This window comes from Stegostoma tigrinum, chromosome 11 (genome assembly GCF_030684315.1).
Source record: "Stegostoma tigrinum isolate sSteTig4 chromosome 11, sSteTig4.hap1, whole genome shotgun sequence".
Taxonomy (NCBI): Eukaryota; Metazoa; Chordata; class Chondrichthyes; order Orectolobiformes; family Stegostomatidae; genus Stegostoma; species Stegostoma tigrinum.
In genome coordinates this window covers 288,950-304,830 of record NC_081364.1, presented here as the reverse complement: position 1 = coordinate 304,830, position 15,881 = coordinate 288,950, and the positions used below count along the sequence as shown (strand labels likewise).

At 44.5% G+C, this 15,881-nt stretch overlaps 1 protein-coding gene across 2 annotated transcripts in view; it reads left to right on the top strand.

Annotated features, from left to right (window-relative positions):
* Nucleotides 1-15,881, top strand: part of rft1 (RFT1 homolog) — a 93,941-nt gene that overhangs the window by 53,710 nt on the left and 24,350 nt on the right. For both annotated transcript variants that reach the window (XM_059649674.1, XM_059649673.1), the window contains exons 8-9: nucleotides 6,831-6,881; nucleotides 8,298-8,428. In XM_059649674.1, the coding sequence (XP_059505657.1) occupies nucleotides 6,831-6,881; nucleotides 8,298-8,428 (182 nt within the window). The remainder of the gene's footprint in view (nucleotides 1-6,830; nucleotides 6,882-8,297; nucleotides 8,429-15,881) is intronic.

The following is a 15,881-nucleotide window of genomic DNA, read 5'->3' as shown; positions in this document are numbered from 1 at the left end:
TAGTAGTGGAAGGAGTTTCTCAAATTGGAGACCCGTGACCAGTGGTGTTCCACAGGGATCTGTGCTGGGACCACTGTTGTTTGTGATATGTGTAAATGATTTGGGGGAAGGTATAGGTGGTCTGATTAGCAAGTTTGTAGATGACACTAAGATTGGTGGAGTAGCAGATAGTGAAGGGGACTGTCAGAGATTGCAGCAGAATATAGATAGATTGGAGAGTTGGGCAGGTAAATGGCAGATGGAGTTCAATCCGGGCAAATGCGAGGTGATGCATTTTGGAAGATCTAATTCAAGGGCAAACTATACAGTAAATGGAAAAGTCCTAGGGAAAATTGATGTACAGAGAGATCTGGGTGTTCAGGTCCATTGTTCCCTGAAGGTGGCAATGCGAGTCAATAGAGTGGTCAAGAAGGCATACGGCATGCTTTCCTTCATCAGACGGGGTATTGAGTACAAGAGTTGGCAGGTCATGTTACAGTTGTATAAGACTTTGGATCGGCCACATTTAGAGTACTGCATACAGTTCTGGTCGCCACATTACCAAACGGATGTGGATGCTTTGGAGAGGGTGCAGAGGAGGTTTGCCAGGATGTTGCCTGGTATGAAGGATGCTAGCTATGAAGAGAGGTTGAGTAGATTAGGATTATTTTCATTAGAAAGACGGAGATTGAGGGGGGACCTGATTTGAGGTCTCCAAAATCATGAGGGGTATTGACAAGGAGGATAGCAAAAAGCTTTTTCCCAGAGTGGGGGACTCAATTACTAGGGGTCATGAGTTCAAAGTGAGAGGAGGAAAGTTTATGGGAGATAGGTGTGGAAAGTTCTTTATGCAGAGGGTGGTGTGTGCCTCAAACGCGTTGCCAGCAGAGTTAGTAGATGCTGACACGATAGTATCTTTTCAGATGGATCGGGATAGGTACATGGATGTGCAGGGAGCAAAGGGATACAAACCTTTAGAAAATAGATGACAGGTTTAGACAGAGGATCTTGATCGGCACAGGCTTGGAGGGCTGAAGGGCCTGTTCCTGTGCTGTAATTTTCTTTGTTTTTTGTTCTTTATTATAGGAAGGATGTGGGAGCATTGGAAAGGGTGCAGAGGAGATTTACGAGGATGTTGCCTGGTGTAGAGGGAAGGTCTTATGAGGAAAGGCTGAGGGACTTGAGGCTGTTTTCGTTAGAGAGCAGAAGGTTAAGAGATGACTTAATAGAGACATACAAGATGATCAGAGGATTAAATAGGGTGGACAGTGAAAGCCTTTTTCCTTGGATGGTGATGGGTAGCGTGAAGGGACATAGCTTTAAATTGAGGGGTGATAGAAATTAGGCAGATGTCAGAGGTCGATTCTTTACTCAGAGTAGTAAGGGCGTGGAATGCCCGGCCTGTAACAGTAGTAGACTCGCCAACTTTAAGGGCATTTAAATGGTCATTGGATAAACATATGGATGATAATGGAATAGTATAGGTGAGATGGGCTTCAGATTGGTTTCACAGGTCAGCACAACAGTGAGGGCCGAAGGGCCTGTACCGTGCTGTCATGTTCTATGTTCTGTGACAGAAGAGGTGGTGGAGGCAGATACAATAGCAGCATTTAGCAGGCATCTTGACAGATACATAAATAGGCAGGGAATAAAGGGATACGGACCATATCGTGGCAAAATCTTTTCAGTTTAGAAAAGCATCATGTGTCGGCACGGACTTTGTGGGCCAAAAGCCCTGTTTTGTGCTGTTTTTTGGACCACATGTTGTGTATTTACAGTCGTACATAAAACACTACAGCCCAGTACAGACCCTTCGTCCCTCGATGTTGCACCAACCTGTGAAACCAATCTGAAGCCCAACTAGCCTACACTATTCCATTATCATCCATGTGTTTATCCAATGACCATTTAAATGCCCTTAAACTTGGCGAGTCTGCTACTGTTGCTGGCAGGGCATTCCACGCCTTTACTACTCTCTGAGGAGAAAACCTATCTCTGACACCTGTCCGATAACTATTACCCCTCAATTTAAAGCTATGTCCCCTCGTGCTAGCCATCACCATCCAAGGAAAAAGGCTCTCACTGTCCACCCTATCTAATCCTCTGATCATCTTGCTTTGTCTCTATTAGGTCACCTCTTAACCTTCTTCTCTCAAACGTAAACAGCATCAAGTCCCTCAGCCTTTCCTTGTAAGACCTTCCCTCCATACCAGGCAACATCCTGATAAATCTCCTCTCCACCCCTTCCAATGCTTCCACAACCTTTCTATAATGCGGCAACCTGAACTGTACACAATGCTCCAAGTGTGGCCGCACCAGAGTTTTGTACAGCTGCAACATGACCTCATGGCTCTGAAACTCAATCCCTCTACCAATAAAACCTAACACACCGTACGCCTTCTTAACAACCCTATCAACCTGGGTGGCAACTTTCAGGGATCTATGTACATGGACACCGAGATCTCTCTGCTCATCCACACTACCAAGAATCTTACCATTAGCCCAGTACTTTCTATTCCTGTTACTCCTTCCAAAGTGAATCACCTCACACTTTTCCGCATTAAACTCCATTTGCCACCTCTCAGCCCATCTCTGCAGCTTCTCTACATCCATCTGTAACCTGCAACATCCTTCCGCACTATCCACAACTCCACCAACGTTAGTGTCATCTACAAATTTACTAACCCATCCTTCTACACCCTCATCCAGGTCATTTATAAATATGACAAACAGCAGTGGCCCCAGAACAGAGCCTTGCAGTACACCACTAGTAACTGAACTCCAGGATGAACATTTCCCACCAGCCACTACCCTCTGTCTTCTTCCAACTAGCCAATTTTTGACCCAAACCGCTACATCACCCTCAATCCCGTGCCTCCATATTTTCTGCAATAGCCTACCATGGGGAACCTTTTCAAACGCTTTACTGAAATCCATATGCACCACATCAACCACTTTACCCTCATCCACCTGTTTGGTCACCTTCTCAAAGAACTCAATAAGGTTTCTGAGGCACGACCTACCCTTCACAAAACTGTGTTGACTAACCCGAACCAAATTATTCCTTTCTAGATGATTATAAATCCTATCTTTTATAATCCTTTCCAACACTTTACCCACAACCAAAGTAAGGCTCACTGGTCTGTAATTACCAGGATTATCCCTCCTCCTCTTCTTGAACAAGGGGACAACATTTACTGTCCTCCAGTCTTCTGGCACTATTCCTGTAGACAATGACGCCAAAGGCTCTGTAAACTCCTCCCTAGCTTCCCAGAGAATTCTAGGATACATCTCATCCGGCCCAGGGCACTTATCTATTTTCACATCTTCCAGAATTGCTAACACCTCCTCCTTGTGAACCTCAATTCCGTCTGGTCTCATAGTTGGTATCTCAGTATTCTCCTCGACAACATTGTCTCCTGTGTGAATATTGACGAAAAATATTCATTTGGCACCTCTCCTATCTCTTTGGACTCCACGCACAACTTCCCACTACTGTCCTTGACTGGCACTCATCTTGCTCTCATCATTCTTTTATTCCTGACATACCTATAGAAAGCTTCAGGGTTTTCCTTGATCCTACTTGCCAAAGACCTCTCATGTCCCCTCCTGATTCTTCCTAGCTCTCTCTTTAAGCCCTTCCTGGCTAACTTGTAATTCTCAAGTCCCCTAACTGAGCCTTCATGCATCATCTTTGCAAAAGCCTCCTTCTTCCTCTTAACAAGAGATTCAACTTGTTTAGTAAACTACGGTTCCCTCTCTCGACCACTTCCTCCCTGCTTGACAGGTACATACTTATCAAGGACATGCAGTAGCTGTTCTTTGAACAAGCTCCACATTTCAATTGTGTCCAGCCCCTGCAGTTTCCTTCCCCATCCTATGCATCCTAAATCTTGCCTAATCGCCTCATAATTGCCTTTCCCACAGCTATAACTCTTGCCCAGCAGTATATACCTATCCCTTTCCATTGCTAAAGTAAACGTAACTGAACTGTGGTCACTATCACCAAAGTGCTCGCCTACCTCCAAATCTAACACCTGGCCTAGTTCATTACCCAGAACCAAATCCAATGTGGCCTCACCTCTTGTTGGCCTGTCTACATACTGTGTCAGGAAACTCCTGCGCACATTGGACAAAAACTGACCCATCTAGCGTACTCAACCTATAGTGTTTCCAGTCAATATTTGGAAAGTTAAAGTCCCCCATAACAACTACCCTGTTACCTTCCCTCCTATCCAGAATCATCTTGGCAGTCCATTCCTTTACATCTCTGGAACTTTTCAGAGGCCTATAGGAAACTCCCAACAAGGTGACCTCTCCTTTCCTGTTTCTAACCTCAGCCTATACTACCTCAGTAGATGAGTCCTCATCAAACGTCCTTTCTGCCACTGTAATACGATCCCTGAGTAATAATGCCACACCTGTCCCTCTTTTACCACCTTCCCTGATCTTACTGAAACGTCTAAACCCCAGAACCTGCAACAACCGTTCCTGTCCCTGCTGTACCCATGCCTCCGAGTTGGACACAACATTGAACCACATTATAGTTTTCTCTTTGCATTTCTCATAGTACTTTTTAGCCTGCTGCTATCTATTTTTTAATTAATTTGTTCATAGGGTGAGGATGTCACTGGCTAGGCCAGCATTTATTGCCCATCCCTAATTGCCCAGAGGGCAGTTAAGAGTCAAAGACATTGCTGTTGGTCTGGCCAGATCAGAAAAGGATGGCAGTTACCCTCCCTAAAGGACATTAGTGAACCAGATGGATTTTTTCCCACAATTGACAGTGGATTCATGGTTATCATTAGACTGTTAATTCCAGTTTTATTTTGATTGAATTCGAACTCCACCAACTGCTGTGGTGAGATTTGAACTTGAGTCCCCAGAACATTACATGGGTCTCAGAATTAATAGTCCGGCAATAATGCCAGTGGGTAGTTGCCTCCCCGGTAAGGTACAAATTCCTCCTTTATTCCTGCCCAAAATACACATCCAGAATCTTATTCATCTTTTCTACTTCTATAAGTCAGTACTGGCTGCAATATCCCAATAGTCTACCTTGCTTAAAGCAAGCACCATTCCTGCCTAACGTAAAAACAGAAAATGCCGGAATATTCTACAGTTCTTGCACTATCTCTGGAAAGAGAAGCAGAGTTAATATTTTGTATTGAATAACTGTTCTCCAAAGAAGAGTGCTTGGACTTGAAACATTAACTATTTCTCTCCTTGTGGATGTAATAATACCATAACAAATAGGAGCGCGAGTAGGTTGTTTGGTTCCTTAACCCTGCTGCAATCCTCAAATCCACTTCCCTGCCCTTTCCCTAAAGCCCTTGATGCCCCAAATCATCAAGAATCTGTCTCAGCCTTAAATTGACACAAAGACTCTGCCCCCACAGCTCTCTGTGGCAAGTAGTTCCAAAGACTCTCAACCCTCTGTAGCCGGACCTACTGAGTTTCATCACCACTTACTGTTTTTATTTTAGATTTCTAACATTGCAATGCTTTACTTTGATTTGATTGTTCATCACCATCTTCCTATTTCTACTTTGGCTATGTGTAGCAGTGGGACCACTCTTGAGGTCCTGCCTTTCAACTTCCTCCCAGCTCCTGAAAGTCTGACTTTATGACCTCAATATGTACGTACAAACATGGAGCAGACGTTGTTAATTTGGCCCCCTAAGCCTTCTCACAAAATCTGACTGTAACCCCAAATCTACAGTTCTGGCTTCCTCTGATAACCTTGCATGCCAAGAATCTGTCTACCCCTGCTTTAACAATATTTAAGGACTCTGTTCACGCCACTTTTCAAGAAGAGTGTTGCACAACTCTCAACCCCCAAAGGAAAGCTGTTGTCTTATCTCCGTTGATTTTTAAACAGTGACCAGTCATTCTAGATGCTTCCAGAAAAGGAAAAGTCCTCTCCACATCTACCCGCAAAACTCAAGACATCTACCTGGATTCTGGAGGAGCCAAGATCCCTCTAGACCTTATAGTTTTCAATAAAAATAAGCGGACATCATTTCCCTACCCCAGCACCCATCCCTGGGACTCCTAGACAAGAACACCTACAACAGACTCCTGCTCATTTGACTATAGCTCTGCCTTCAACACCATTATCCCCTCCAGACTGATCTCAAAACTCCAAGACCTACGTCTTGGTCCACCTTCTGCAACTGGATCCTCAACTTCCTGGCCCATAGACTGCCATCAGTGAAGATGAGCAACTGCACCTCCTTCACAATAACCCTGAACATTACAGGTCCCCCAAGGATGCATTCTCAGCCCCCTACTGTACTCCCTGTACATCCATAGCTGTGTTGCTAAATTCCAAATGAACGCCATCTGCAAGTTTGCTGACGATATCAAACAACGAGTCGGATTACAATAAGGAGATAGAAGGCTATGTGACATGGTGCAATGATAACAACCTCACTCTCAATGTCAACAAAACTACAAAACTGATCATCAACTTCAGGAGAAGGCAGTAGGCAAATTACTTCCTTCAAAGAGATAACACACACATTGGGCTGATTTCTGTGCAGTAGACATTCTTTGAATCTAAAAGACATGCAATGCCCTGAGGTTCCCGTGTAGTGCAACAGTTGCAATAAACAGGTCTCTGAAACCAGTCCGTGATGAAAAAGAAAGCCCTCTGTTTCCAGTGAATACACTATTTAAAGTATTATTTTCAACACATATTTTTCAACCTGTTAGGTGTGGTTACATCTCACTAGGGCCATCCACTGGAAATCAAGCTCTGCTTTTTGTGGAATCATCACAAGAGTTAAAAGTTTTAAATAAGTGTGCAAAAATTCTCCAATCTCCTTGTCTTTCTGTTTGTATTCCAGGTGAGCGATATGTCATGACCTTTCTAAATGTGTTAAATTTTGGAGATCAAGGTATGTGCATTATTTTCTTGATATGGTCTGTCCAGTTGAATTTAAAATGCTTTATTACAAAGGTGTACAGTAGTGTTATTAACGTTTTTTTCTCTATTATACTGAGGGAATGTGTAACAAGTGTTCACTGAGTACAGTGGAGCTAGTCTGCAGTGAGCGCAATCTGGTGCTGCTCTTGAACAAGACACCTTGGCTCACTGGCAGCATTGCCAGGTTTTGAGACCAAGATGGTAGAAATTAAACACTTAATTTCAGACAATGGTTGAGTGTTGTGTAGAAGGAGAGTGCACTCCACGGTTTTGTGCACAACTAACAGTCATTAAATCAGACTCTGCGTTAGATGGGAAATGTGGGTTTCTCTTTCCTGGAGGTCAAGTGCTGAACAATCCTGAATGGATTAGTGAGTGGATATTAGGAAATACAGAGAGGGGAATGATTTAAAAGGGACCTCTGGGCAACTTCTTCAACAAGAGGGTGAGGTGTGTATGGAATCAGCTGCCAGAGGAAGTGGTGGAGGCTGGTAAATTATAACATTTAAAAGGTATCTGGATGGTATATGAATAGGAAGGGTTTAGAGGGGTATGGGCCAAATGCTGGCAAATGGGACTAGATTATGTAGGATATCTGGGGGGTATGGACAAGTTGGACTGAAGCGTCTGTTTCTGTGCTGTGCATACTCTTTGACTCTGTTGAGGGGATTTGTTAAGACTAAAGGGGAGCCCAGTTGTTGCCACAATTTTCCTGACTGTTCATGGATAGAACATGTACCAATCTGTTGCTGACTTCATACAGCTGAAATGGTTATTGTTTTTGTGAAGCAGTGAGAATGGGAACGGAGAAATGTCACAGAATATGTAATGTTAAATTCATAAGAAAATATCCATCTATCCCTTAGTTAATGTTGTTTAAAGTTTTTGAGAAGATTTGTAGCTCGGGATGACGTTGTAGACCTGCTCACTGAGCCGGTGTGTTTGATTGCAGACATTTTGTCATACTGTTAGGTAACATTGTCATTGTGCCTCTGGTGAAGCGTTGGTGTGCCTCTGTCCTGCTTGTTATTTATATACCTCAGTTTGCTGGGGTGATTGGCATCACTTCCAGTTCTGTTTTTTTTAGTGGTTTATATTATTGGGTCCAGTTCAATGTGTTTGTTTATGGAGTTCTGGTTGGAGTGCCAAGCCTCCAGAAGTTCCTTTGTATCCCTCTGTTTGGCTTATTATTATGGATGTGGTGTCCAAGTCAAATTTTTAGAACATAGAACATGTCCTTCTTTGTCCAAGTGTATTGGGACCATTGAGAATTGGTCATGTCTCTTGGTGTCACTTATCTCATTGAGTCCAACTTTGAGGGGACTGCTGACTGCACAAGTGTTTGCAATTTGCTGGCATTGTTGCTTATATGTGGTTTTTGATACAGGTGTGTATGACATTGTCAATAATCTGGGATCGCTGGTGGCCAGATTCCTCTTCCTTCCCATTGAGGAAAGTTTCTATGTTTTCTTTGTCAAAGTACTTGAGCGAGGAAAGGACATTGGACACCAGAAACAGGTAATGCTTTGCTGCAGCAAACTGCCAGACTGTCAGGTGCTGTGGTACCTCTAGATTCAGTTACTGTACTGATAGGAACAATTGAATTGCATGATTCTTCAATAGAGAGGATGTTTGTGCCAGTGTCTAAGGAGGGAGAAAGAGGCAATAATGATATTAGATACATAGATAAAAAGAAGTATTTAAAAGATTCACAGCAGTCAATGTAAAAAAGGTACCTGACCTGGGTGACAATGAATTTTGGAATTTGTTGAAATGGTGGAAACATTGGAGGTTATGGTGAAAATCTTCCAATTTTCCTTGGATTTGAATAGTGCCGGAGAATAATAAATGTTGCATTCATGCTTAAAAAAGAGAGGAGGATTAAAACAACCCAGTTAGTCAGCCTAACAACAATGGTGCGAAACCTTTAGAGCTATTAATCCAGAACAAAATAGATTGACATTTGGAAAAGTATGCATGAATAAACAGGAAATCAATACACATTGATTAAAGACTGTGCTTTGTAGAAATGCCATCTGCAGATAACACAGATTCAGAAACTTGACCTTGCAGTGCTATGTCACTGCCAAGTTACAGATATAACTGGAAGGATAGTCAACTAAAAAAGTCTTCCAGTGTTCACCGAAGTGGTAGTTGCTGAGTGCCAAGCTGGATAAAGTCCTCAATGCAATCAACACTAACTCCCCAACAGCCTACTCCAAGTACAGTAGAGCTTGCAGCCACTGTACTCTCCATCATAAGAGGCTGCCCCAGCTGAACACTTGGCTGTGCTTTGTGACCTTTGCTCGAGTTCCCAGTCTTTGACCTCACATCCAGACTTTATACTCGCTGCTTGAACTTTGGCCTCACCTAAGCCACCTGCACACGCTAAACCAGTAAGACGTTGTGCAGCAAATGTAGATTCATTGTGGCTTGGTACGTCAATCCCCAATAACTGATATCACCATAGTAATATAATACAAAATAATCACCATGCCCAGATAATAAAATGTGAGGCTGGATGAATACAGCAGGCCCAGCAGCATCTCAGGAGCACAAAAGCTGGCGTTTCGGGCCTAGACCCTTCATCAGAGAGGGGGATGGGGTGAGGGTTCTGGAATAAATAGGGAGAGAGGGGGAGGCGGACCGAAGATGGAGAGAAAAGAAGATAGGTGGAGAGGAGAGCATGCCCAGATAACAAGGTGTGGAGCTGGATGAACACAGCAGGCCAAGCAGCATCTGAGGAGCTGAGGATCTGATGTTTCGGGCCTAGACCCTTCATCAGAAAGGTCTGATGACGGGTCTAGGCCCGAAATGCCAGACTTCCTGCTCCTCTCATGCTACTTGGCCTATTGTGTTCATCCAGCTCCACACCTTGTTATCTCGGATCCTCCAGCATCTGCAGCTCCTCTTATCTCTCAGTCAGCATGCCCATTTGTCTACACACAAGCAACCATTTGGGCAGCTATCTTTACATTCTTCACTCCGTTAATTAAAAGCAGGTAGTGTTTGATTAACTTAGAACAAAGAAAATTACAGGCCCTTCGGCCCTCCAAGCCTGCACTGACATGCTGCCTGTCACAACTAAAAACCCCCCAACCCTTCCAGGGACCGTATCCCTCTATTCCCATCCTGTTCATGCATTTGTCAAGACACTCTTTAAAAGTCACTATTGTATCTGCTTTCACTACTTCCCTGGCAGCGGATTCCAGGCACCCACCACTCTCTGTGTAAAAAAAACTTGCCTCATACATCACCTTTAACCCTTGTCCCTCGAGCCTTAAACCCATGGCCCCTGGTAACTGACTCTTTTACCCTGAGCGAAAGCTTCTGACTATCCAGTCTGTTCATGCCCTTCATTATCTTGTAGACCTCTATCAGGTTGTCCCTCAACCTCCGTCATTCCAGTGAGATCAAACATGTTTCTCCAATCACTCCTCATAGCTAATGCTCTCCATACCAGTTACATCCTGGTAAACCTTTTCTGTACTCTCTCTAAAGCCACCACATCCTTCTGGTACTGTGGCGACCAGAATTTAACACAATATTCCAAATGCAGCCTAACCAAGGTTCAATAAAGCTGCAACATCACCTGCCAGTTTTTAAACTCAGTGCCTCGGCTGATGAAGGCAAGCGTGCTGTATGCCTTGTTTGACTACCTTCTCCACCTGTGCTGCCACTTTCAGTGACCTGTGTACCTGTACTCCCAGATCCCTCTGCATATCAGTACTCTTAAGCGTTCTGTCATTTACTGTATATTGCCCATCTGGATTTGACCTTCCAAAATGCATGACCTCACATTTTTCCAGATTAAACTCTATCTGCCATCTCACAGCCCAAGTCGCCAACTGATCTATATCCAGCTGTGTCCTTTGTTGGTCCTCATCACGATCCGCAATTCCACCAACCTTTGTGTCATCAACAAACTTACTAATCAGACCAGCTACATTCTCCTCCATTTCATATACATGTATAATTACAAACAGCAAATGTCGCAACACTGATCCCCGAGGAACGCCACTAGTCACGGCCCTCCATTCAGAAACGCACCCTTCCACTGCTATCCTTTGTGGTGCTGGCTCGAAGGGCCGAAAGGCCTGCTCCAGCATCTATTGTCTATTGCCTTCTGTGACCGAGCTAGTTTTTAATCCAGATTGCAAGCTCACCTCTGACCCTGTGCAACTTTACCTTCTGTATCAGCCTGCCATGAAGGAACTTGTCAAAGGCCTTACTGAAGTCCATGTAGACAATATCCACTGCCCTACCCTCATTGATCATCTTCGTCACTTTCTCAAAAAAAAATTCAACCAAGTTAGTGAGACACGACCTCCCCTTCATAAAACCATGTTGCCTTTTGCTAATATGCCCACTGATTTCCAGGTGGGAGTAAATCCTCTCTGGAAGAATCCTCTCCAATGATATCCCTACCACTGACAATAGAGATAATGGGAACTGCAGATGCTGGAGAATTCCAAGATAATAAAATGTGAGGCTGGATGAACACAGCAGGCCAAGCAGCATCTCAGGAGCACAAAAGCTGACGTTTCGGGCCTAGACCCTTCATCAGAGAGGCCCGAAACGTCAGCTTTTGTGCTCCTGAGATGCTGCTTGGCCTGCTGTGTTCATCCAGCCTCACATTTTATTATCCCTACCACTGACGTAAGGTTCACCGGCCTGTAATTAGCTGGATTATCCTTACCACCCTTCTTAAACAAAGGAACAACATTGACGATTCTCAAATCCGCTGGGACTTACGCTGTAGCCAGTGAGGATACAAAGATTTCCCTCAAGGCCCCATTAATTTCCTCCCTTGTCTCTCAGTATTTTGGGGTATATCCCATCAGGCCCTGGGGACTTGTCTGATGTTTTTCAAGACCCCCAATACCACCTCCCTTTTGATCTCAACATGACCTAAACTATCTACACATTCTTCCCCAGACTCATTACTCACCAAGTCCTTCTCTGTGGTGAATACTGATGCAAAGTACTTATTTAATACCTCGCCCATTTCCCTTCCCTGGAGTGGGCCAACCCTCTGCCTGGCTACCCTCTTGTTCTTTATACATGCAGAAAAAGCCTTTGGATTTTCGTTAATCCTCTTGGCCAACAACTTTTCATTCCCCTTTTAGTCCTCTGGTTTCCCTGCTTAAGTTTCTTTCGACTTTCCTTGTATTCCACCCTTGCTTTGTGTGTTCCCAGCCTTCAGTCCTTGACAAATGCTTCCTTTTTCTTTTTGATTAGGCTCACAATATCTCACATTATCCAAGGCTCCCTAAACTTGCCATACTTATCCTTCATCCTTAGAGGAATGTGCTGGCCCTGACTTCCCAGCACCTTGCACTTGAAAACCTCCCACTTACCATACGTTGATTTGCCCTCAAACATCTGCCTCCAATCTATATTCTTCAGTTCCTGTCTAGTATTGTTGTAATTAGCTTTCCCGCAATTTAGCTTTTTGTAATTTAGCTTGTTGTAATTAGCTTTCCCCAATTTAGCACCTTTCCCTGACAACTTGATTGCGTTCTTTCATAGAATGAGATTGATACTCCTCATATGGACTTCCAATATTTGGCAAAATATCATGGAACAGATTTGTTAATAATTGACTCCTGTGGAGCAGTGCCTGGGAGCTTGGGATGTTGTTCTTCCAGCTTGCATTGAGTTTCGCTAGAATTCTGCAGCAAGTCTGAGACAGAGATGTTGGCCAGGAAACAGGGAGGTGTGTTAAAGTGGCAGGCATCTGGAAGCTCAGGGTCTTTTCGGCGAGCATAGAACATAGAACAATACAGCACAGAATAGGCCCTTTGGCCCTCGATGTTGCGCCGGCCTGTGAACTAATCTAAGCCCATCCTCCTACGCTATCCCGTCATCATCCATAGGCTTATCCAAGGACTGTTTAAATGCCCCTAATGTGGCTGCGTTAACTACATTGGCAGACGGGACATTCCACGCCTTTAACACACTGAGTAAAGAACCTGCCTCTGACATCTATCTTAAATCTATCACCCCTCAATTTGTAGCTATGCCCCCTTGTACAAGCTGAAGTCATCATCCTCGGAAAAAGACTCTCACTGTCCACCCTATCTAATCCTCTGATCATCTTGTATGTCTCTATTAAATCCCCTCTTAGCCTTCTTCTCTCCAATGAGAACAGACCCAAGTCCCTCAGCCTTTCCTCATAAGACCTTCGCTCCAGACCAGGCAACATCCTGGTAAATCTCCTCTGCACCTTTTCCAATGCTTCCACGTCTTTCCTATAATGGGGTGACCAGAACTGCACACAATATTCCAAGTGAGGCCGCACTAGCGTTTTGTACAGTTGCAGCATGACATAACGGCTCCTGAACTCAATCCCTCTACCAATAAAATCTAACACACCGTAAGCCTTCTTTACAGCACTATCAACCTGGGTGGCAACTTCAGGGATCTATGTATGTGGACACCAAGATCCCTGTGCACATCCACACTACCAAGAATCTTTCCATTGACCCAGTATTCTGTCTTCCTATTATTCTTCCCAAAGTGAATCACCTCATATTTAGCCGCATTGAACTCCCATTTGCCACCTTTCAGCCCAATTCTACAGTTTATCCTAGTCTCCCTGCAACTTGCAACATTCTTCCACACTGTCCACCACTCCACCGACTTTAGTGTCATCTGCAAACTTACTAACCCATTCACCTATCCCTGCGTCCAAGTCATTTATAAAATTGACAAACAGCAGTGGTCCCACAACAGATCCTTGAGGCACACCACTAGTAACTGGAATCCAGGCAGAATGTTTTCCATCAACCACCATTCGTTGCCTTCTTACAGAAAGCCAGTTTCTAATCCACACTGCTAAATCTCCCTCAATCCCATGCCTCCACATTTTCTCCAATAGCCTACCATGTGCAACCTTATCAAAGGCTTTACTGAAGTCCATGTACACCACGTCAACTGCCCTACCCTCATCCACATGCTTGGTCACCTTCTCAAAAAGCCCAATGAGGTTTGTGAGACACGACCTGCCCTTGACGAATCCATGTTGACTATCTCCATTCAAATTGTTGGTTGCCAGATGATTATAAATCCTATTTCTTATAATCCTTTCCAAAACTTTTCCTACAACAGACGTAAGGCTCACTGGTCTATAATTACCTGGGTCATCTCTACTGCCCTTTTTGAACAAGAGCACAACATTTGCAATCCTCCAGTCCTCTGGTACTAAACCTATATGCAATGATGACTCAAAGATCAAGGCCAAAGGCTCCGCCATCTCCTCCCTAGCTTCCCAGAGAATCCTCGGAAAAATCCCATACGGCCCTGGGATTTATGTATCTTCACACCTTCTAGAATTGATAACACTTCCTCCTTAATAACCCCAATTGTTTCAATTCTAGGAGCCCATAACTCAGTCTTGTCCTCTACAATATTCTCCTTTTCCTGAGTGAAAACAGATCAGAAATATTTGTTTAGCAACTCTCCGATCTCCACAGGGCCCACACACAGCTTTCCACTTCTGTCTTTGACTGGCCCTATTCCTACCCTAGTCATCCTCTTATTCCTCACATACCTATAGAAAGCTTTAGGGTTCTCCTTTATTCTGCCTGCCAATGTCTGCTTATGTCCCCTCCTTGCTTTTCTTAACTCTCTCTTTAAATCCTTCCTAGCTACTCTGTAACTCTCCATCACCTCATCTGAACCATCTCGTCTCAATGTCATATCAGCTTCTCTCTTCCGCTTAACAAGAGATACAATTTCTTTAGTAAACCACGGTTCCCTTATCGCGTCCTCTCTGCCTGACAGGGACATATCTATCACGGACACACAATATCTGTTTCTTAAACTAGCTCCACATTTCAATTGTCCCCATCCCCTGCATTTTCCTACCCCATTCTATGCCTCCAAAGTCTTGCCTAATCACATTATAATTGCCCTTCCCCCATCTATAACTCTTGCCCTGTGGCATGTTCATATCCCTTTCCATCACTAAACTAAACGTAACCGAATTGTGGCCACTCTCTCCAAAGCACTCACCTGTCACAAAATCAAACACCTGGCCTGGTTCATTAGATTAGATTAGATTACCTACAGTGTGGAAACAGGCCCTTCGGCCCAACAAGTCCACACCACCCCCGAAGCATCCCACCCAGATCCATCCCCCTATGACCTACACATCCTTGAACACTACAGGCAATTTAGCATGGCCGATCCACCGAACTTGCACATCTTTGGATTGTGGGAGGAAACCGGAGCACCGGAGGAAACCCACGCAGACATGGGGAGAATGTGCACACTCCACACAGGCAATCACCCGAGGCTGGAATTGAACCTGGGTCCCTGGTGCTGTGAGGCTGCAGTGCTAACCACTGAGCCACCGTGCCGCCCCAACGTACCAGATCCAGTGTGGCCTCCCCTCTTGTTGGCCCTTCGACGCACTGTGTCAGGAAACCCTCCTGCACACATTGGACAAAAACTGATCCGTCCTACATACTAGAGTTATAGCATTTCCAGTCAATGTTGGGGAAGTTAAAGTCTCCCATAATGACCACCCTGTTCCTTTCACTCCTGCCCAGAATCGTTTTGCCAATCCTCTCCTCCACATCCCTGGAACTTTGCGGAGGCCTATAAAAAAACTACCAGCAGTGTGACTTCTCCTCTCCCGTTTCTGACCTCAGCCCATACCACCTCAGTAGACAAGTCCTCATCAAAAGTTCTTTCAGCCACCATTATACTGTCCTTGACTAACAAAGCCACACCTCCCCCTCTTTTACCACCTTCCCTGATCTTAATGAAAGATCTAAACCCTGGAACCTGCAACATCCATTCCTGACCCTGCTCTATCCATGTCTCCAAAATGGCCACAACATCGAAGTCCCGGGTACCTATCCATGCTGCAAGCTCACCTACCTTATTCCAGATACTCCTGGCGTTGAAGTAGACACACTTCAAACCAGCTTACTCTCTGCCAGCACATTCCTGTGACAGT